Below are 21,630 nucleotides of genomic sequence, written 5' to 3'. Positions count from 1 at the left end.
CATCCTTCTATGACATCAGGAAGTATCTAAACCCAGAATGGTGGTGTTGTTGGGGGTCCATAGATGTTCTGTTTTAAATATGCAGGGTTGTATAGTTACATTTTTTTTTTATCACCACTAGTTTTAAGGGTCACCTTGTGAACGGTACCACTCCCATCCTTTTCCGACGTTGGGAAGTACCTAACCCCAGGGTTATGGACTTGTTGGTGGTCCATGGATCGTTCTGTTTCAAATAACGTTTGAACGAAAGGTTGCACAAGGATGGAGCCAAGTGCGATCCCAATTATGTTCCACTTGGGACTATCCAACGGTACCGCTATCTTCTACGACATCAAGTACCTCGTTCAAGTATATAATGGACTTGTTGGGGGGGGTCCATGGACTGTTCAGTTTCAAATAACTTTTGAATGCAATGTTCTTCCTGATCTCCAATGTTGAAGAAAATAGTTTAGGAACAGGTCTGCTCCCGTCGTCCTATGTAATAATAACTTTTAAACATCAAATGTGTTTTACCAACACTTTTTAGGGTACTTTGCCAACGCTACCTAGCATTTAAATTATCTGTGAAAAGGCCAACAGGTGTATGTTAGCAAAAAAAAATGCAAAAACTGCACTACAAACTTGTGGATTTATCAGCTCGGGTGCTTTTAAAGTGACACTTTAATCATCAGTGATGAAAGAAGAACTTAACACTCGCCTCAGGGTGAAAAAGATTGTGTTTGACCCTCCAGAGGTCTTCTTAATCCACAGAAACACCCGCAAGGCATCTGTGAAATCAGCAGACGTAATGATTTAGAACACTATCTATGTGTGTGTGTGGGTGTGTGTGTGTGTGTGTGTGTGTGTGTGTGTGTGAGTGTTAAAGAGAAAGCACAGCAGATTGATGGACTGGTTTATGTCCTCCTCCTCTGTCCACTCCTGCCCTGATTTACGTCTTTTTAAGCACACACATTTTCTCAGACAATAAATTAAGAGTCCAATTGGTCTTCGCAAAAAAAAAAAAAGAAGAAAAAAAAAAAAAGAGTGCACCGACCTGTCCATAAATCAAAAAGACAAAGAGACAAAGACGTGGATTTTCGTTGTCCTCCCGTCAGAATTCCTGATATTAGAAATAACAACCATCAGCTAATCTTCTCATCAAAGTTGACTTTTCCACCATCCATGTGTTCCAGAATGCACCCTGCGGTTATAACAGAGACGTCAACAAGATTCTACACGCTCTACACCCTCTCTGAACCCACGCTGACAGCACACACATATCCATATATATAATAATAATATAGATGTCATTGAGTGTGCATTATGCTGTTGACATGCTTTTAGACTATTTTTTCCAATTGATAATATTCGTAGAAAGATTTTGTTATTTTATTTTACTTTCGTATGCTTCCACTCAAAATATGGTTAATTCAATTATGCCAATAAAAAAGATACATACAATGGATGAAAACATTTAATAAATGAATGCGACAAGATAAAATAATAAATTATAAAATAAAAATAAACAATAATATGTTTTGATGTTAGAACCCATAAAAGGATTTTTTAAACTATGTTCTATTCTTTATTTTCTATTTCATTTAATTATCTTGTTAAATATATAAATGTCTATTTTGTAGTTTTCTATTAATTTCAATTTGAATTTGAATCCCTTAAAAGACGCAATATACATCCAAGTTATTATTATCAGCTGGAGTCCGAAATGTGGACGTTCACTCAGCTCCTTCCTCAGAAAAGGAAGCAGCATTCATTGAAAGAGGTATTTCCTGTCTGTTGAAGCAATTAGGAACCGCTTTGAATGCTCTAATTAGCTCCTTTTGCACTGAATCTGTACAAGAGCACATTGTAGCGTGTATGCGTCCCACTTTTACAGCACAGTCAACACTAAAAAAGAAGCGCTAACTGGCTGTTTTGGCTTATGTCATTTAAGGACGGGACAGATGAATGTGTCCCAATTGTTCCAAACATGTCAAGACTCCTGGCTTGAACTTCCTGGCCTCAGTGGAGGAAAAGGTCAGGAAGTTGTGTTTAAGCAGGAATGCTGTCATGATGCTATGAGGCTAAACGCTACATTAGGATGATGTCAGAAAACCGCAGATGGTCCCCGTTGGCTCGTCATCATTCGTCATCGTTATGGTCATTAGTGACTCTCGGCTCAGGGCGGCGGGGGTTTAGCTCTGTCTTATTGGTCTGCACACCCACCCTTGTTGGTGCTGGTGGGAAGACTTTAATAGGAGGAGGAGGAGGAAGAAGGAGGAATCTGCTAATCTCATCAGAGCAGCGTTGGTCTTGGAATAAGGAAGTTACATTTTTTGCTGATTGTTGTCACCTGTATCCACGGCAACGCACCAGTGGACAGATGTGCAAAGAGTGCGCCAACACACGGAGAGTACGCAAAAGTTTCCCATGCAAAGAGCTGATGGGAATTTCCCTTTTTTGAAAAAGGATCACAGCATACTGTAAAGAGACATGTGCAATTACACAAATTTGCATTGCCAACATTCCGGGGGGGGTGGTTTGGATGCAGGGAGAGTCAGAAGGTTGTAAACGACGACGGCGCTTAAAGACATTAGTATGGATCTTGTTATGGCGGCACTTTTATCAGAACTCTCCGTATAAGAACGGCAATGAAAAATAAGACAGGTGTGAACGTTGTGTTTATGTGAACGGATGGACAGATGTTTTAATCATTTGTGTGTGCATGAATGTTCATAGTATGGAAATTAGACATTACGTGTATATGTGAATGGATCGAAAGGTATTTACATGACAGGTGTATGTGAATGGACTGACATATTCTTCATCATGCGTGTATGTGAATGTATACACAAATACACACACATTACTTGTGTTAATGTGAACTTACACGTTTATGATGTGGATTTTGTGTTCATTAAAATCATGCACATGTTTTTATTGCGTGTACGTGAATGGACAAACATAGTTGCATTATGTGTATGTAGATTAGCAAACAGATGTTTACATTATGTGTGCATGTCAGAAATAGGACAGAAATGTGCCGATCATATTGCGTATACGTAAATGGAAATATGTTTACATTATGCATTATGGACAGACCGGTGATCGTCAAGCATGCGAAGGGACAAACAAATGGCATCATTGTATGACGTACATGGAAACATGCTTTCACAGTGAGTGCATGAATGGACAAACATACTTACATTATGCGTATGTAATTAAAGAAACGGATATTTATATAATTTGTTTACATGAATGGGCTGCCAGATGTCAGCATAATGTGTATGCGAATAGATAGGCTGACGTTGACATTATCTGTTGTACTCGAATGGACAAACAATAGTGGCACTCCAACAGATGAGCATGAATGTTGTTGCAACGGCAGTTTTATCAGAACTATTGGGGGGGAAAAAAATGACAATAAAAGCTAAAAAGCTGATGGAAAGTCTGATGTGAGATTAAAAAAAAAAAAAACTCAAATCACCTTACAAGTTTTTAATGACTTTGGTGTTAAAAAATGTCTAGAGTTGACATGAGTGGAAAAGATGTCTTGTTGCCCTGCTGTGACAAGACTTACAGGACATGCCCCACCCCTAATATGAATCATAACGTGCATATTTATATTCATGGGCGTGTTGAAATTAGAGGAGTCGCTGCAATAAAAAAAAATACACCGCAAACCAAAATGACATTAAATTGGAGCTAAGGATTCCTTATTTTGCTGTCAGTGTGTCACAAATCAAGCCTGTGAAAACAAATATTGTGATTGTACAACTCATTTGAAGTCTTCAAATCAGCGTTGCGGGGTACGACTTGCTGACAGTCACTTTAGCGCCTAAACACAACCATGTTTATCAGTAGTCAGGGACAACAGTCATCATGCAGGCGTTCTGCTGACCTCAGCTGCACTTCCTCTGCATGGCGACTGAGATTTTCCAACTATATCAGCACTGGAAAACATTAGTAACTGACTACTTTCATTACATCATTCGAAACAAGGAGAGAAAAGGGCATCAGGACAATTCGTTTGAATTTACCAATCCAAGGTGGGACCCCTTGGTCCCGCCCTGAGTTGGCAGCTGTCCGGATTCTCTTGCCCCCGATCTAATTGACAAGTCATTGAGTCCACTGTCATCACTCATCAGGCAGCTGGCATTTCAGAGGAGTTGGCAGTCATTAATCTCAGGTGGGCTGAGGTGAAGTGATGAAGTAGAGTCTTGTAATCACGTCTTTGCCCAAGTATGTTTTTCATTAAGTGCTCAAACGGTCCCAAAAACTACTGCCCCAAAACGTCTGAGGGACCACATTTCTGAGTGTCAGGTGCAAAGCTAGTTCATGAGGCTTCCCTTCAGTTGACATGAAATCAGGTTTTTGCAAAACTTGCCATACTTGCCTGGTTGTTCGTGTGGAATTGTCCTTTCATACTGCGTGTATATTGTAGGTGTGAATGTTCTGGGATAGGCTCCAACATACCCCCGCGACCCTGGTGAGGAAGTGGCATATAAAATGAATAAATGAATGAATAAATGTAATTGTACAAAAATAAAGTCAGAATATTAAGAGAGAAAAAAAGTCATATTCCAACAAGAAAAAAAGTTACGATTTAGTGAGAATAACTTTAGGGAAAATAATGTAATTTTAGTAGCATAGAGTTGAAATATAAAAAAAAAACATTCTTAAGTCCTAATATGAGAAACATACAAAACAAAATAAAGTGGAATTTTTGGAAAATTAGGCTGGCGGAAAAGATTATGATGGGAATAAAGTCAAATATTACAAAAAGAAAATTTACAAAGATGATTGAAGAGTACAGCTGTAATATTTGGAAAATTACAACAACAACAAAAAAAACCCAACAGCAAAAATGCCAAAAACAGAGGAAAGACAGAAGTTCATGCTAATAATATGCTTTTTCACTTACATAACAAATCTGAGACTCCGTTTTTTTTTTTTTCTAAATGCCTGTATATATATAACTCCTTAGCATAGCTACATGTGTTGGTTTGCAAAATATCAAAATGGTCATTGGATCCTTTCATTTTTTTAGTATGTAGTCAAAAAAATTTGGGCACCCCTGCCGTAATGGCTGTTAAAATTTTGCCCTGGCTGCGGTCCGGATTCTGGTAGGGCTCACACCTACTACTTGACACCTCTCACGCGCACACATGCACACGCACCCACACGTATGGTTAAGAAATCTCTGACCACGTCGTAACATTCTTGCAGTGTGAACTTCATCACGCCGACAGCCCAGGCATTAATCAACCCTGCTTGGCTAAAGAGTCACCACCCTAACGGACCCCCACTGTCGACCCCCGCCCCATCCTGTGTGCTGCCGTGACATCAGCAGTCAATCACAGCCGTCAATCAATCATGCACGTGGTGAACCAGATCGTCCTCATACACTAAAAGATGGTAGTTGCTTATGTTTTGTGCTTTTCTGACTCACCTGACTAAAACATGCTGCCAGTCTAGGCAGCCTCTTTGTGTATAAGCGTTACACAGCATGTCAACAAAGTGATATAGTGCAGGAAGCAAAAGGGAGAGAGTGGGCAGGGAGGCAGTGTGTAATAACCAGAGGTCGTGGCATTGCAGGGAACAGTGTTGCATTGTGGGAGATTCCACGATGGGATAGCAGCTCGAGTGGTGGCCAGGGAGAATAGAAGGTGCGTTAACAGATGATTACAACTCACAGAAAAAGGGACCAAGTGGTGGAGGGGCATTCCAAGCAGTGGTGCTGGTTCCACGAAGGAATAGCTGGTGTCTTCTCTCCTGTAGAACCTCTTGTGACTCTGCTGTGGCCTTTTAAAGAAAAACAGCTGAGATTTTTGTTCTTGCAACAATTTTGTAAGAAAAAAAAATCTAGCACTTTCCTCAAAACTACCATTTTCAACCAACATAAGGGTCAGAAGCTAGAAATGTCCCAAAGAATGTCGCAAAACACTCACACACCCAAAAAACAATATTTGACAGCAGTTATAAGAGTATATCACTTGAATACGATGTACTCATTTGAAAAAACACTAGCTGTGCGTTACATTTCAGTCGTTACACTCACCGTGTTATGTGAAAACTTTTGCAGTATGGAATTCTCAAATAATTCCATCGATGTCGGTGATCAAAATTAGTAAGAGAAGGAAAGAGTCTCTTTTCTACATCAAAATACTGTAGTGGTGCAGGAAGCGGCGGAAACCGGAAATGAGGCACGCTAACAAACAGCAGCAATGGAGAACGAGTGTCTCCTTCAAATGAAGCGCGGAAGCCAAGTGGAGACTGGCCTGTCATACTGCAGCATCCAGAACTTAAAAAAACCCCCAAAACAAACCAGCAACAGCAACAAACTGGTGTCATTTTTCTTTTATTAAAATTAGCCATTGTATTTATGGTCACATAAGTTAATATGTACAATTATATATATATATGTTTATGATTGTTATACATTGTTTCCTAAATAAACTTTTTCAATCAACAGAGACATCGAAAATGATGTTTAATGAGGTCACATTAAAGTGGGACAACCACCAGCAATCAATACTCGTGTGGTTCTATTGAACCGCTCAGTCCAACATACTCAACTAGGCCCTTCTTTTTCCAGTATTTGTTATTAAACACAGAGCAGTCTTTCAATTGCAAGTCCTATAATGCTATTTTTGTAATCATTTCTGTAAAGTGTGATTTCCTGTTTCTGCCGACTCTTCTTGTCCTTTCTTTGCTGTGTGATGCAGCGGAGCATCCGATTCTATTAAAAAAATAATTGTTTCCAGGCAAACATAATGTGTTCACAAAACAAATATCATTTAAGTGCCTGCTAGCTAGCTTGCTCAACTTTGATAATGAATACAGAGCAGTTTCTGACATGTTAAAATCACATCAAAACCAAAATTTAAAAAAAGGCCATAGAATATTTGACACAATATGATGTCACTCTCCTTCCTACAGCTTGTCCCCTCATAGTGACAGCTTTGTATGGGTTTGTGGTAACGGAGTGGGAGGTCTGTCTATGAAATAAGATCTCAGATTCCAAGCAGGACTGAGATGAAGGCCATGCAGGCGTCTCGAGGATCTGCCAATGCCAGGGGTGTTGACACGGATGCCACATGGGTGACAAACACTTAGCGGTGGGAGGGAGCGGGGGAACTTTTGAATGATGGCGGATGCCTTGAAAGAGTGTCGTCACTCAGGTGGGAAATTCCCTCCTCCATTCCCGAGACGCTCACCACTTCCGAAGACTGGACTGTCCTGATGATGAACGAGCAAGAAGTTGGCAGGTTGTTGAGGGTAAGCTTGTGACCTTTGTATGCCGCCGCAATGAGACAAACACCTCGACGATTCGGTTGCGTGTCGGCTAGTTGAGGCAATTATTGAAGGCTTATGTGAAATAATACATTAACTTTTTCCTGTGTGAACTTCACAGCTCTAGAAGTAAAATAAATCTAACTTTGTGAACACATGACGACAAATCGTGGAGTCAAGTGTAACGATGAACAGCCCTCAAGATTATGTAAATGTGAATGGACATACAGATAACGTTTAAGTTATGTGTGTATGTCAATGGATGTTTGTATGTCAATTTGTATGTGTATGGAAATGTATATAAATGGACATATAGTACCTATATTTAAATTAGGCGTCCTTCATTTATCACGGTCAAATGGTACCAGACCCAACCTCTATAAGTGAATTTCCGCAAATTAGGATTCAATATTAATAAATTGAATATTTTCATAGTTAGAGCATAAAAAGCCTGTTTATGACTTTCTACATACATGTTCTACCATTATTAGAGCGCTGTAGACATGAAATAACACCCCTATAGTCACCTTTACACTGCTCTTATTCTTTGTTTACAACACATTGCTCAACTGTAATGCACAGGCTACGGGATCACTGTAGGGAAACGAGAGCCGCCCGCCACTTTAAACATATCATGCTACCGAGCTAACTAGTTAGCCTCCAATGTATTTATTCTAAACTTAAGAAAGAGTGGGAGAGAAGGACAAAGTAAGAAGCCAAAAACTTGCCACTTCCACACCAAATGGGAGGAAAACTTCTTTTTCGCTATGTCATGTCGAACATGCCATGGCTGACTCCATGCAGTGTGAAGGTACTCTAATCTAATGTCATGTCTCATCAATGTAACATTATTCACCAGAATACTACATACGACCTATCTTTCAATATTTGTTGACTAATACTAGTCCATAGTCAACCACAAAACAGCGATCATTTATTAATTAATTTTCAAAAATCCACAACAGAGTGAGGGGGTGATGTTCGAACCGCGATGTAGCGAGGGACGACTGCATATGTGAATGTGTGCCCATATATGTGAATGGATGGACAGAGGTTGATTGTATACATGTAAATAGACACGTTATGTGTGTATGTCAACTGACTAACATATTTTACATTACATGTGTATGTGAATGTGAATGGACAGACTGTTTACATTGTGTGCGTATGTAAATGGGCATACAGTACCTATGTTGAAATTATATCTGAATATGTGCATATGTGAACGGATAGATAGATGTTGAGATCATGAGTGCACAGGTAAATAGTCAAATGTTATGTTTGTGTGAATGGACTGTGTGAACAGATTTTACGTTATGTGTGTATGTGAATGGACAGACAGGTGTTTACACTGTGTGTATGTGAATGGACAGATTGATGATTACATTGTATGTGTATGTGAATGAACAGACATGTTTAAATTGTAAAAAGTGTAAGGATGAACATGTGAATGTGTGTCACCAGTCTAAGGCACCATCAAGCACTGGACAGCATGGTGGACGTGAAGATCTGCTGTAGTATTTGGGGGATCTGCTTGGTGTCCATGGCGACGAAGGACCTCCCAGCAGGAAGGGTCTTTTGGAGTCTGAGACAAAAAAAAGACATAGGGAAATAAAAGAAGACAACATGGTCTTTTCTGTCTTTCAATCACTGGCATGAACAGACCGGCCTATAACTTTAACAAAGAAGAGGAAGCCCACATAGTAAATGAAGGACTACAACAATGGAGGGAATGCAGGGGTGTGTCACTGAATTGCTACAAAATGTGGACCACACCTTTAGGGGACTGACAAGCGCTCGTGTATACAATCCAAGCAAGATTGGCTGAAGAAAATGACCGCGATAAAGTAAAATGTCTTTGCCAGGGCACTTGGCAACTAATTGTCCGTAAGTCATTGACCATTTGTCTAATTATTATAAAACTTTGAAGATATCTGTATTACATACTAACATGTCTTCCAAAGCATTTTGATCACAACCCACAGGGAATGGCACAAATGTTAGAACACCCCATGCGGTACAAAGCAGTGTCCCAAAAGTGCTTGTGTGCTTTCGTGACATGCTACTATTGTGTACTTGAGAGATCGTTTCTAAATCCGAGAGGAGACAACAAAGGTCAACATGGATAAAGACCAGGCAGGATCTACTATGTCCTTTTGGGGGTGTTTGTTAAAGACGTTGTCTGGTTGAACTTTGAGCCTGAAGCACTGACACAAGTGCTGTTGATGATTTCTTTACAAATCAATTATTCATAGGCCTGTCTTTTTCATCCTCCACCTCCTACTTCCTGCTGTCCATCTTTGCTTCATTCCCTTCTTATTCTCGACCAAAGTCCCCTCTCCTCACCTTTCAGCCTGATCCCCTAGGGACCCGATGAAGATGGCAAAGGCGTTGACCTGCGGGTCGGAGGTCAGCACCCGGGCAAAGTGCTCCGGCCTGATGCCGTAGCGCTCCAGGTTGGCGTCACTCAGCACCACCACAAAGTGCTCGTCGGCCTCCTCCTGTGACAGCTCCTTGATGCTGGCAGCCGTGCCCTCCACAGTGTGGTCACCGCTCATGCAGAACTGAGCATGGGCATGCATAGTCTGTGACAGGGTGGGGGTAAGGGAATGATTTTGGGGGGGAGCATTAATTGTTGTGTAAAAGAAGAAAAATGCTGATTGTGATCTACTACCAGAAATGAACAAGAGAAATATAGCGCGAACATCAAAGCTGAACACCCCAAAATGTACATACTTTTGAAAAATATGCTTCAAAAGTGCAACAAAACGGCAAACCGTTATCCTGTGCAACGTCAAGTGAGACTTCAGCAAATCTCACGAGTGTGCATCAAAAAGACTGACTGTAGGACTGTTTTGTAGAGATGCTTGATATTAGCATTCTCATCGATATTGTCCAGCACTTCATTTCCAATACCGATATCAACTGATACCGATATAGGCAGCAGCTCTTCCCTCAAACTAATGTCAGGTGATATCTTGTTTAATGAATGAACACATTGTGCTTCTTTTACTGTGATGCCACTGGGTGGATTTCCCAAATAAACCCTGTTTGTGCAAAACAAGACAAATACTGCTTAAGCAATGGAAGTTATAGAAAAAGTGTCATGTGTATTTAATCATTTTATCTTGACAAAAATCATTTAAAAAAAATCATGACCAATAGTCAACTAAAATAATATGTTCTCCTACCAACAAGTAAGACAGGTTAGCCTTAATAAATTCACTAATTAGAATCCAATTAAATAATACTGGTAACAATATCATTTAGAAAGCTGCACATTTCTATGTGGCACAAACATCCATGTATAAGAACAACGCAAAGTGTAACGTATGAAACACTGGACCAGTGGTCACAGAGCCGTTTTCAGAGGGTTGTGGGGTCTTCGCCAAAAAAAAAGAAAAAGTAGTGTAATGACCGCTGTCCATGAACGGACCTTGCGTCTGTGCTATTTGCCTGCTATGCCACCACAAGGTGTGTGCCATGCTTATCGGCGACTTGGTCAAGCTTGAGTGGGAGGGCAAGGACATCAAGTGTGGACTTGTGGTTAAGGCAACCACAAAACAGTTGAGAACCATTGCTCTGGACTAACACAGTGTGAAATGAAATCATACACTGGGCATCACGCATGAATGCAGCATGAACGAAACATTAGATTGGAAGGAAGGAAGACACCTCTCACATAAGTATTTTTCCGTGTAAATTGCATTTTTGCAATTCAACATGAAAACAATTCCACACCACGGACATACTGAGCTAGCAATCTTGTTGCTGTGTTGAGCATGTCATCACTTGCTCGCCGATATCATTATTGGCAGGAAAAAAACGATACTGATATGAATATCCCATTTTTATGCCAATGGCATATTATGCCATTATGCTTTTTCTTTGGTGTTTTTTTTGGAAGGGATACCAGTGAGGGCTGAATAGGAAAAGTGTGATGATAACCATAGAATCCTATATGCATTTTACTTGGCTGCTTAGTAAAACATGACTAAAGCCACAATAACAACGCAGATCAACAGTATCGTGATTCTTATTTTTTACACAATTCCAATGGTTATATTTATATTTTTTATATTTATTAAGTTATATTTACAGTACATGTTAATTCCAAATGTTAAAGTGTTCCTTAAAACAGTGTTAATAAAAAGTTTTAAGATGGTCACTGTTTGTCCCTGGAACAGACATAAAAAAAAAATGATTATTAGTTTTTGAAATTAGAATAACATGAATGCCTTGTGTTTGATTTTGGAGGTTCCACTGTACTTTTGCAGACCTCATTTAATGCACTAGAATGTTATCTAGAAGTTCTACCTTGAGAACAGTGAGTCTCTGCTTGTTGTTTTTGGGGACTTTGTTCACTTGGACCAGCTCGATGTCGTATCCGTCGCCTGAGTGGCCCAAGATGTCATACTGCAGGAAGGAAAATAAAAATACAACACATCATCGCACAAATGAAAAGAAATGATAGTAGCAACAATGTTGCTTTTTTTGATACAACGGCGCCACCCTGACCCATGACCCAGTATAGCACCCAGGATGACGTCAGGGGGGTTCATGGATGCCACATAACGCCCACTTAAGTGGTATTTGAACTCTGTACACGCTGTGTACATGCTTGCCATGTACTGTCAAGCTTCCATCATAACTATCTTATGTAAGAGCGGAGGTCCGCCTGGCACCACCGGATCAACTCTTCTTCTATTTCAGGGTGTTTACGAGCTGGTTCTAATATGAGCCCAGACCATGTGACTGCTCATTTTCACTGTTGCTGGGTAGGAAAATGTGCTGTGCAATGATAACCTATAACAATTTTGACTAACATGATGAGATTGTATATGTTTATCCTGCATGCAATGTTAAGTGTACAGCTACAATACAGTATGTACAACCAATGAAAACATGTTTTATAACATGAAGATTCTAAGTCTCAAGTGGCTAACAGGAATTTTCTTCAGAACTTGTATTTCCTCTTGCGACCACATTATTTTAGAGTTGTAAGTATCCATTTGTCATAGGAAGCCATACTACACATTTTTATACTGTATATGTACACATCCAAACTAACAACAACACACAAACGATTCTGTTTAGCTCATTGGGTACTCTGGAGTATAAACAACCGTGTTAAGTTGTATTAATAACATAGAATGGAAAAGTACGGAGGCCGAGATCACATCCCTGGGGAACACCACAATACTGGTCTCTGCTTTGATGTGTGGGTAAGTTCACCTTGAACTTGTGCTCGTAGCTTTCAAGGGCCTCCATGACCATGCACACGGCCTCCATGGAGCGCTCCAGCCGGCCGTCCACGCCGTTGAAGCGGTACATGCTTCCTGACACGTCAGCCAGCACACGCAAACGCTTGGGCTTTTGCTGAGGAGTGCCAGGCTGTGAACACCGCACCACAAATACAGACGATAACTTCAATATAAAAAACACTTAATTTGGATGAGATGTTTTGTTGAAACTGGTAACCGTACCAAAAATAAGAAAAGTTTGGAGCTAAATGGGGCAGAAAAAGACTGCACGATGGTATTATGGTTTGTATAATTAGCATCGGAACTCTAGAAGAAAGCCAGTGTGTAATAATAATCTCGCATATACCACTGGAATGTACCATCAGACAGATAGAGGTCAACATTGTGTGTGTGTGGGCCATAATTGTGCGTGTTTTTAAAGGTGTGGTGCAGGAGCAAAGTTTAAACACACACGGACCTCAGGGTCGAGCTCTCCTCTGCGTTTATATATGGCTTTCTCTCCAGTGAGGCCGTCAATGATTTTAGCATCGTCCAGTTCTCCCAGAGCCTGGTTCTTCAGCCACTGGCGCTCCTTTGCTTTAGCCTGCAACACACAAACAAACAGAAATAAAAGAGGCTTTAGGATGCTGTGTCAGGACTTTTATGGAAAGGTAACCGCCCACTCCTCGCCACATCGGCTTACCCTGCAAAACGCCTTAAGTGCTTCAGACAATGGACCTATATAAATATGACTCTAAAGTTACACAAAACCACCATCGCATATCTACTGAGGTTTCAGCTCAGTGAGCATCTTAAGGATTATTATGACTATATTTAGCTTTGTCTTTGGCTTTTTTATATGTTTGTTGTGGTGCAACCACAGAAGGATAGTGACATAGCATGGAGTAAAAGTGTGACGATGGCCATGGCCATGACCTGGATGCTCAGTACAACAATATGGGAGTGTGGGGGGTCGGTGCTCAGTACAACATGGCCATCGAGGTTCACACTATAATCGCAAACAATGTCTATTCATAGTCTGACAGGACATTTTTTCATGTATTTTGCCCAAAACGTAACCAGATATGTAACTTATAGAGAGAATATAGAAGAGAGTATAGAAAATAGAGTATGATGGGAGTAGTGCTGTGCATATGTAAAATAGTGCACTCTGTACATTCTTGTAAGAACAAGTCTACATAAAGTTGCTGATGAAAAGCCAGTATCTCCAAAATCACTTAAAAAAACCCGCAAATATTTTGTCAAAAATCTTTGTGTAAAGAAAAATCACAAAATGTGGATATTATATTGTATATTGTACATATTGTATTTCTATTATATTGTACTATATTGTATTAGGGTCATTAAATGCAATATATTCACATTACTAATATACAATGCGTGAAAGAGTTCTATGAATCATTTTTGGTGGAAAATTGTGGTTTACTTCATATTTCAAAGAAAATATATAAACTTTCATGTAATTTAATATTTGATTATTACATGTCTAATATTTGCTGATATTTGGAATGAGTAAGTCGAACATACTGTAGCTGGTAGCGTCATCATTAATGTGTCAGTTAAAAAAATACTGTATATACTTGTATGTATTATTATTAAGTGTTGTTTTTAAATCCTAATGTTTGTATGTGGAAAAGCCTCTCAGCTGCTGACAGAGACAGACTTTCCCTCTGGTGAGAATACACACACATGCCGGATGAAAAGCTGCCAAGAATACTTCACTGTGTGTGTGTGTGTGTGTGCGTGTGTGTGTGCTAAATCACTCCTCAGGTATGATAAAAATAACATGACATCACAGCATCATGTGCGTGTCATCTCCCTCATAACATTGAGGGTAGGGAAAGAGGCCGGAGGCTACGAGGACAAAGGCAAGCAATAAGCAGTGTTCAAAGCTAGCAGGGCTGCAAACACCTGAATGGAAAAAACACACACACACACACAATGGAGGTGGAAAAGCGCTATACAAGTGAAAGACCATTTACACGCACGCATGCATGGACGGACGTTTCCTGAACAAGGCTCAAACAAAACGAGGAAATGCTAATGCTAATGCTAAGACGATAGCACTTCCTGAGCAATATGGCCACTTCACGGTATTCAAACAAACCTCACAAATTAGATGTGAAGTTGTGTTAGGCTTCCGTTAGTTACCATTTAGCTTCAATGCTGTTTAAATAAAAAACATTTAAATAAAAATATAAATACAAAATAAAAACAATTTAAAAAAAAGAGCTGCAAATGGCGCTTCTTAGGTATTACAGCAAGAACAGAAAGTACGGTATACAGTGTTACCTCGTTTATCGTGGGGGATGGGTTCCCAAAATAGCCCGCAATAAGTGAAATCTGCAAAGTAGCCAACTTCATTTTTTTTTTACAATGATTATATATGTTTTACCATTTACCATATTATGTTTTACCATACACTTTACACACTTTTCTCAGATAGGCATTAACATTTGATCACATTTCTCTCTTGTTGAAACACTCTCAAAGAAGTTCAAACCTTCGTTTGAATTGTAATGATCAACCTGCAGGTAGGACACAAGAAATGATTAAGTCACACACGCATACTTTTTCTCCTGTGACCGTGACTTTTCGTCCTTGTGCCGTTCCTCTGTACTGTAGTGTTTTTGTATCCTTGTTAAAACATGTTGCTGCAGTACTCCTCCTTCAAACCGAAGATTCATTTACAAGATAGCAAGCAAGCAAGCAAGCAATGACACAGGAGACAAGCAGGATGGCACGAAGGAGATTGATTGACAATGGTCTACAGCCAATCAGGACGCAGAAAACAATGGGTGGTGCAGCCAGACGAGCAAGGGAATAGAGGCACTCAACTTCCCACTATGCAATTCTTCTTAAAGGGTCAGGCTGGGCCTGCAACGTATGTTCATATGCTGTAATAAAAACAAAATAAAAAAGATTAAAAAAAAAAATTCCTGTATGTAGCTTACCGTATTTAATTACATTTTATTTACATTTATTTCATAATACAATTTACTTTTGTGTTTTTGCCGACTCGCCAAGGAAAGCCGCCAAGAAAACAAAATTTAGGTGCAATTGGCCAATTTGTTTTGAACTGGGGTGCCAGTGATTGCGCCCTAGCAACAAGTGGAGGTGACCAGGTAAAATAAAGATATACAGTTTATGTGGCTACCTACCCCATCTTAAAAGCTTTAGCCATGTTGTACTGAACAGCCCTTTGGTAGCGGCCTCTCCTTAAAAATGTGTTTATGCAATTAATATGTCAATTATTTTGGACCTTTTTGGGTGTATTTTGATATTTACTTTCTATTTTATTTTATTTATGTTTGTAATATATTACTGTAAATGAAATTAAATTACAGTTAATTTATTTCATGTAATTTATTTGTGTGTTTGTGTTCCTCCCTGTTTGTATATGTCTTATGTCTGGTTCTGCGGTTATCATCACACTATTCCTCTTTTGCCATCGCTGGTATCCTTCTGGAGGCATTAAGTTTATCCACCTCCAACCCCCCCCCCAACACACTCAAAAAAAAAAAAAACTGCATCATTTGAGACATTTTTACCCATAAAATTTGGATTGAACTCCAAATCATACCATTTTTGGGGCATTCCAAATTTAAGCCAAGAGGACATCAAACCTGCAATGTGTCCAGGATGATGCGCAGAGACTGAACCTGTCTCCTGACCGCGCTGGAGAATCGCTCATAGGTGGCGGCGTCGTACTCACTCATGTCTATCTCCTTCAGTCTGGGTGAGAGGCAGATAGATAGATTTAGTATGACTTTGTAAAAAGAAATCTTGTGACAGTATCTCATTGCTGTAAGACAATGAAAACAAGTAACATAACTTCTCAAAACAAAACTCATTGGGAACAAGGAACATGGAGAACACCTGTGGAAATAATGGCACTAAGGGGTCAGTGCTGTCAAATATGAAGAGTTTTATGTATATGTGTGTGTGTGTGTGTTCTGGGAAGAAACACACCTGTAGAAAGGACAGGTGTGTTGTGTCTTATCTGTGTAATCCTGTCACAATACTTCAGCATTGCTCAATCTTATATGTATAATATAATCCTCCTTGGGGGTTATTATCCGTCTTACCTGCATCGTGTCTGTAGAATATGCTGTGTGTGTGTCTGTGTTAAAACATGTGGTGACAAGCAGACTGTAACCAGCCCAAAGATACACAGATATAAAGATACTGTATGTCTTGAAGTGAGATGATAATGTAGCGTGTCATAGCTCGCCACAGCGTGCATGACTGCTTGCATGACAAGGGACAGACACAACAATTGTGTGTAGACAGGAAGAGTATGAGCCATTCAATTGAAGCACACACACACACACACACACACACACACACACACACATATATACACACACAAAAACACAATTACTCACTCTCAGACAATAAACCACAAACATTCCTATAGCAGGATATGTCTCATGTCTCAACAAAATTGCTTACTAAACTAAAAATAAAAATAGCATACTTCTCTTCCAATGAGGTTTTGGTCAATAAGATAACCAAAACACACACGTGTGTGTGTGTGTGTGTGTGTGTGTGTATATATATATATATATATATATATATATATATATATATATATATATATATATATATACACATATATACATATATATATATATATATACACATATATACATATATATATACATATATACATATACATACAGTATATATATATATATACATACACACACACACACACACACACACCCATACACACACACACACACACACACGCACACACAGAGTATAGAGTATCCTTTTTTTGCTGCTGGTCTTTTAGTTTTGTTGAAGGAATTATATTTTGTTTGACCACTGGTGGCGGTATGGAGGCACACTATTTAAGTGCGGAAGTGACAGGGCATGGGTTGGGGTGACGGGAGGTCACACGGTTTTTACTGCTCGTACCACAGAGACACCACCTGGACAATCCGCTCCACTCATGCTCGCTGCACCAGGCCTCCACATTTGCCATACACACAACCTGATGACATACACCAGCACTCTATAAACAACCGATTCATTCGTCATTGTGCAATAAACGGGACTATACCTAATCATCTGTCCGGACTTTGCTTATTGCTTGCGTTATGACCTGGATCCACCGCACCAAGAAGCGACTAAAATGGTAGGACAAGATAGTCGCAACACTTAGAATGTTTAAAAAATAACATACATAGGGCGCGTTCCTCATGAGAACTCAGTTCAGTGTCATAGTTAAGAATGACTGGGTTTTTTTTTTTTTTTTACCTTTTCACTTATTTTTACTTATTAATATATTTTTACTTTTATATATATATATATATATATATATATATAAAATGTTACTGCCTGTAGAATTAAGATGGGTTTTATGAGGGCATGACCCTAAATTGCTCCCATGATTTTCTATGGGAAACATTGCTATATCCCCACAAGAGAGGGGAAACCCCTCTTCTGCAACAGGTATCACTCTGGCGTCAACAGAGGAGTTGATGGGAGTAGCGTCCAAGCGCAGTGTGTGCTCGTATCTTCTCCTCGTCGAGACTGGAAGCTCACAACAATGACGACACTTGTTTACGAGTCATGCCTCTCTTTTATAGCAAGCAACTGGCTGCCTGTTGTTGTCCACCACAACCTTGTCAAAGCCCAGAGAGAGAGAGACACATGGCACCGTCGCTTCCTTCGCACATTCCTCCTGTGTGTGTGTGTGTGTGTGTGTGTGTGTGTGTGAGAGAGAGAGACCAGCGACTGTGCTGCTATTTCCTCCAAATTCCTCAGCTTAAATTTAACACGGTAAAGAAGGAGTGAGAGAATGACCACTTTGGCCTCAAAGTGGAGACGGGCTGAGAAATGTAACAACCACAAAAACAAGGTGGAGTTGCTGAAACTAAACGGCCATTGTGCATTTGTGCTCAATTTAGACACACAAATATTACAATTTTATATTGAATACAGGAAAACTATTGTGTATGACGAAAATTCTCTTTCGTCTATCTTGACCTTCCACTGCTGTGTGGCTTACGGCCTTATGTTGCCATGTAGTATAGTGGGAACCATTTTTAGTTCCTATTTTGCACATCATCTGCCCAGAAACAAGTGACCGCACAGGAAAAAAAAATCTGAGCAATTTGCATGACATATTTACACAGCATCTGCTAACAAGCTAGTTTAAAGTGTACTGTGTGACAAAAGACTTGTAAACGTCCTTTGCCATCCATCCACAAATGTTCTCAATGGGATTTAGATCAGGGGAACATGCAGGATGGTCCAAAAGAGTGAGGTTATTCCTCTGGAAGAAGCCCTTTGTCAGGCAGCTATTGTGAAATGCGGTGTTGTCATGTAGAAAAATCCAGTCATTAGCACAAAGATGAGGGCCTTCAGTCCTAAGGGATGCCCCCTGCAACATCGCCACATAGCCAGCTGCCGTTTGACGCCCTTGCACAACCTGAAGTTCTAAGCACCTCAGATTACGATGGCGCCCCCTCCACTGTGCCGTGTGGAAAACATCTAAGGTGGGATCTCCTTGTCATGCCAGTACCGTTGGAAGCCATCAGGACCATCAAGGTTACATTTTTTCTCATCAGAGAATAAAACTTTCTCCCCCCTTTCTATGTCCTATGTTTGATGCTCTCATGCACCAAACATGCATTTTTGCCTTTGCCATCAAGAGGTCATGACAGTGTGAATACCTGACAGAAAATGACATTGATTCCACATTTTTATTCCATTGTGGTCTTAAACTTTTGATCAGCTGATGAACAGCCTATTTTAGTTTAATGGTTGTTTGCAATAAATTGCTTATATGTCGTCCCTCGCAATATTGGTTTGATTATCGCTCCCTGGCTGTATTGTGTTTTTTTTCAAAAATGTATTAATAAATGATTGCCGTTTTGTGGTTGACGATGGCGTATTATTAGGCATAACATATTAAAAGACAAAGGCATATGTAGTATTCTGGCCACTAGGCGTCACTAATTTTCCATGATTGAGACATGACATTAGATTACCGTCACACTGCATGAAGTCTGCCATGGCATGTCCAACATGATAGTCAAAAGAAGTTCTCCTCCCATTCAGTGTGGAAGTGGTACGTTTGGCTTCTCTACACTTCCCACTCAGTTTTAAACCTTTTCTTAAGTTTAGAACACAGTAAATACTGTACATTGGAGGCTAACTAGTTAGCTTGCTGGCTTGCTAATGTGTCCCTGCAGTGATCCTGTAGTCTGCGCATTACAGTTCAGCAATGTGGTGTAAACAAAGAAAAATAGGTGTAAAGGTGACTATAGAGGTGTTATTTCATGTCTACAGGGCTCTAATAATGGTAAAGATTGTATTTAGAACGTCATAAACAGGTTTTCTATGCTCTAACTACTAAGTATTCCATTTATTAATATTGAATCCTACTTTGCGGAAATTCACTTATCGCGGTCGCGTCTGGAACCAATTAACCGCCATAAAGCGGGATGACTGTAGTCAAAATTTAGATTTTTTATTTTTATTCTGTATTTAGTACGGTATAGAATTTTAATCTGCAACATCTACCTTATCAATATATTGGTAACCATAAACCTATCACTATAGAACACGGCATGACAATTGCCATTTTTTTCCATCCATATATGAGAACTAACCTTTTAAACTGACTTGATTCATGTCTGATGTGAAAAAGTGACACATGCTTGGGAGTTCACAGGCATGTCGACACAGCCGTGATAAGTAAAGTGTGCGTTTGTGTGTGCGTGCGTGCACTCTGTCATTTCAGCATACCTAAGCCTGTTTTTGCCTGACTGCAGGCTTTAAAATGGAAGGATCATAGCCTAGTTGACGTTTAACCTGAAGACTGAACAAACAAAAGGATTGTGTCGGTGTGTAAATGAACCAAGAGGGGGAGCGGGTCCTGACAATTGATTTGGGGATAGCGTGCAGCTACAAGATTTTCCTTTAGACAGTCAGAAGATGGAGGGAAGTAGAAAAAAGTGGAAAGTTGGAGGAGATAGAAGTCCTTTTTTGGGGGTGAAAGCAGTCAGTGTGTCCTGACGATGAGGGGGAGGATGTGGAGGATGAAAGAGAATAAAACGCAGAGAACAGAGGACGCCTTCATGGTAGAGCTGCTGAAAAGGATGCCCTGTTAGCCACACACACACACACACGCACACACACAAATAAACACAGAGGGCAGGCTTGGGGGGGGGGCTCTCCCCCACACCTAGAACCTGGAAGATTCAGCTAAAGTGCACCTCTCTCGTTTTGCATTGGAATTTGTTGCGTACATACCTCAAATTTACCAATTAACACCTCTATATAAACAACTGCAGCATCTCCTATTCCCGCTAGGTGCATCGTCTACTGTACAAAAGCAAATAGCCACTGGGCTCTAATTCGCTGCATGTCAAAAAACATTGGCATTCACAGCTGTGGCTGCAGGCAACCTCTTGATGTAGTTTTTTAGTTAACTCCACAAGATAGCAGTACAGTAATCCCTTCCCAGTATATTGTGGTTCCAGAAACCTCCATGATAAGTGAATTTCTGCGAAGTAGGATTCCTTATTTATAAATAGAATATTGTCATAGTTAGAGCATAAAAAACTTTACGACATTCTAAATACGGGTTTTAACTTTATTAGCGCCCTCTAGACATGAACTAACACCCCTATAGTCAACTTTGCACTCTTATTACCCAACATAGTAGACAAAGAGTAAATAAGTCATTTAAGATATAAATAACACTCTCTTGGGAAGCTGTTTTTATCAGGGATTATTGTGCCTGTTGTGAGATAATTCAAACCTACAATAAAAGCCTGCTGTTTTGGCAATAAGTGTGGTGATTGTGTGTCTCAACAAACATTACAGTAACATTACTGTTACCTACTGACCAGTGTAGAAGACTACATATCAACATCATTGAATGCATCATGCGTGTTATACTTGCCGTACTGTTGTTTACAATGAATTTTTCAGTAGTAGTAATACTGGCTGAGCAGTTTGCTCCTTACCGGTATTACAGTTACAGTATACCTTGTTTATCATGGTTGACTGGTTCCAGACTCGGCCGCGATGAGTGAATTTCCACAAAGTAGGATTCCTATTTTTATAA

The 21,630-nt window shown here is 39.9% G+C and overlaps 1 protein-coding gene across 6 annotated transcripts in view; it reads right to left on the bottom strand.

Annotated features, from left to right (window-relative positions):
- Positions 1-739: 739 nt before the first annotated feature.
- vwa8 (von Willebrand factor A domain containing 8) overlaps positions 740-21,630 on the bottom strand; it is a 63,220-nt gene continuing 42,329 nt past the window's right edge. Inside the window, exons 40-47 of one of the 6 annotated variants that reach the window (XR_008572474.1) lie at positions 16,163-16,271; positions 12,994-13,119; positions 12,508-12,666; positions 11,590-11,688; positions 9,619-9,857; positions 8,747-8,857; positions 5,673-5,781; positions 4,380-4,462 (exon numbers count right to left, since the gene is read on the bottom strand). Coding sequence is in view for 5 of the 6 variants with exons in the window: in XM_054787617.1 (XP_054643592.1) it covers positions 8,749-8,857; positions 9,619-9,857; positions 11,590-11,688; positions 12,508-12,666; positions 12,994-13,119; positions 16,163-16,271 (841 nt within the window). In the remaining variant the exon portion in view is untranslated. Of the gene's footprint in view, positions 768-4,379; positions 4,463-5,672; positions 5,782-5,857; positions 8,858-9,618; positions 9,858-11,589; positions 11,689-12,507; positions 12,667-12,993; positions 13,120-16,162; positions 16,272-21,630 lie in introns of those variants that run through there. The other 5 variants (XM_054787617.1, XM_054787616.1, XM_054787614.1 and 2 more) reach the window with 5 other exon arrangements.

Source organism: Dunckerocampus dactyliophorus, chromosome 9 (genome assembly GCF_027744805.1).
Source record: "Dunckerocampus dactyliophorus isolate RoL2022-P2 chromosome 9, RoL_Ddac_1.1, whole genome shotgun sequence".
Lineage (NCBI taxonomy): Eukaryota > Metazoa > Chordata > Actinopteri > Syngnathiformes > Syngnathidae > Dunckerocampus > Dunckerocampus dactyliophorus.
This window is presented reverse-complemented; position numbering and strand designations above follow the sequence as displayed.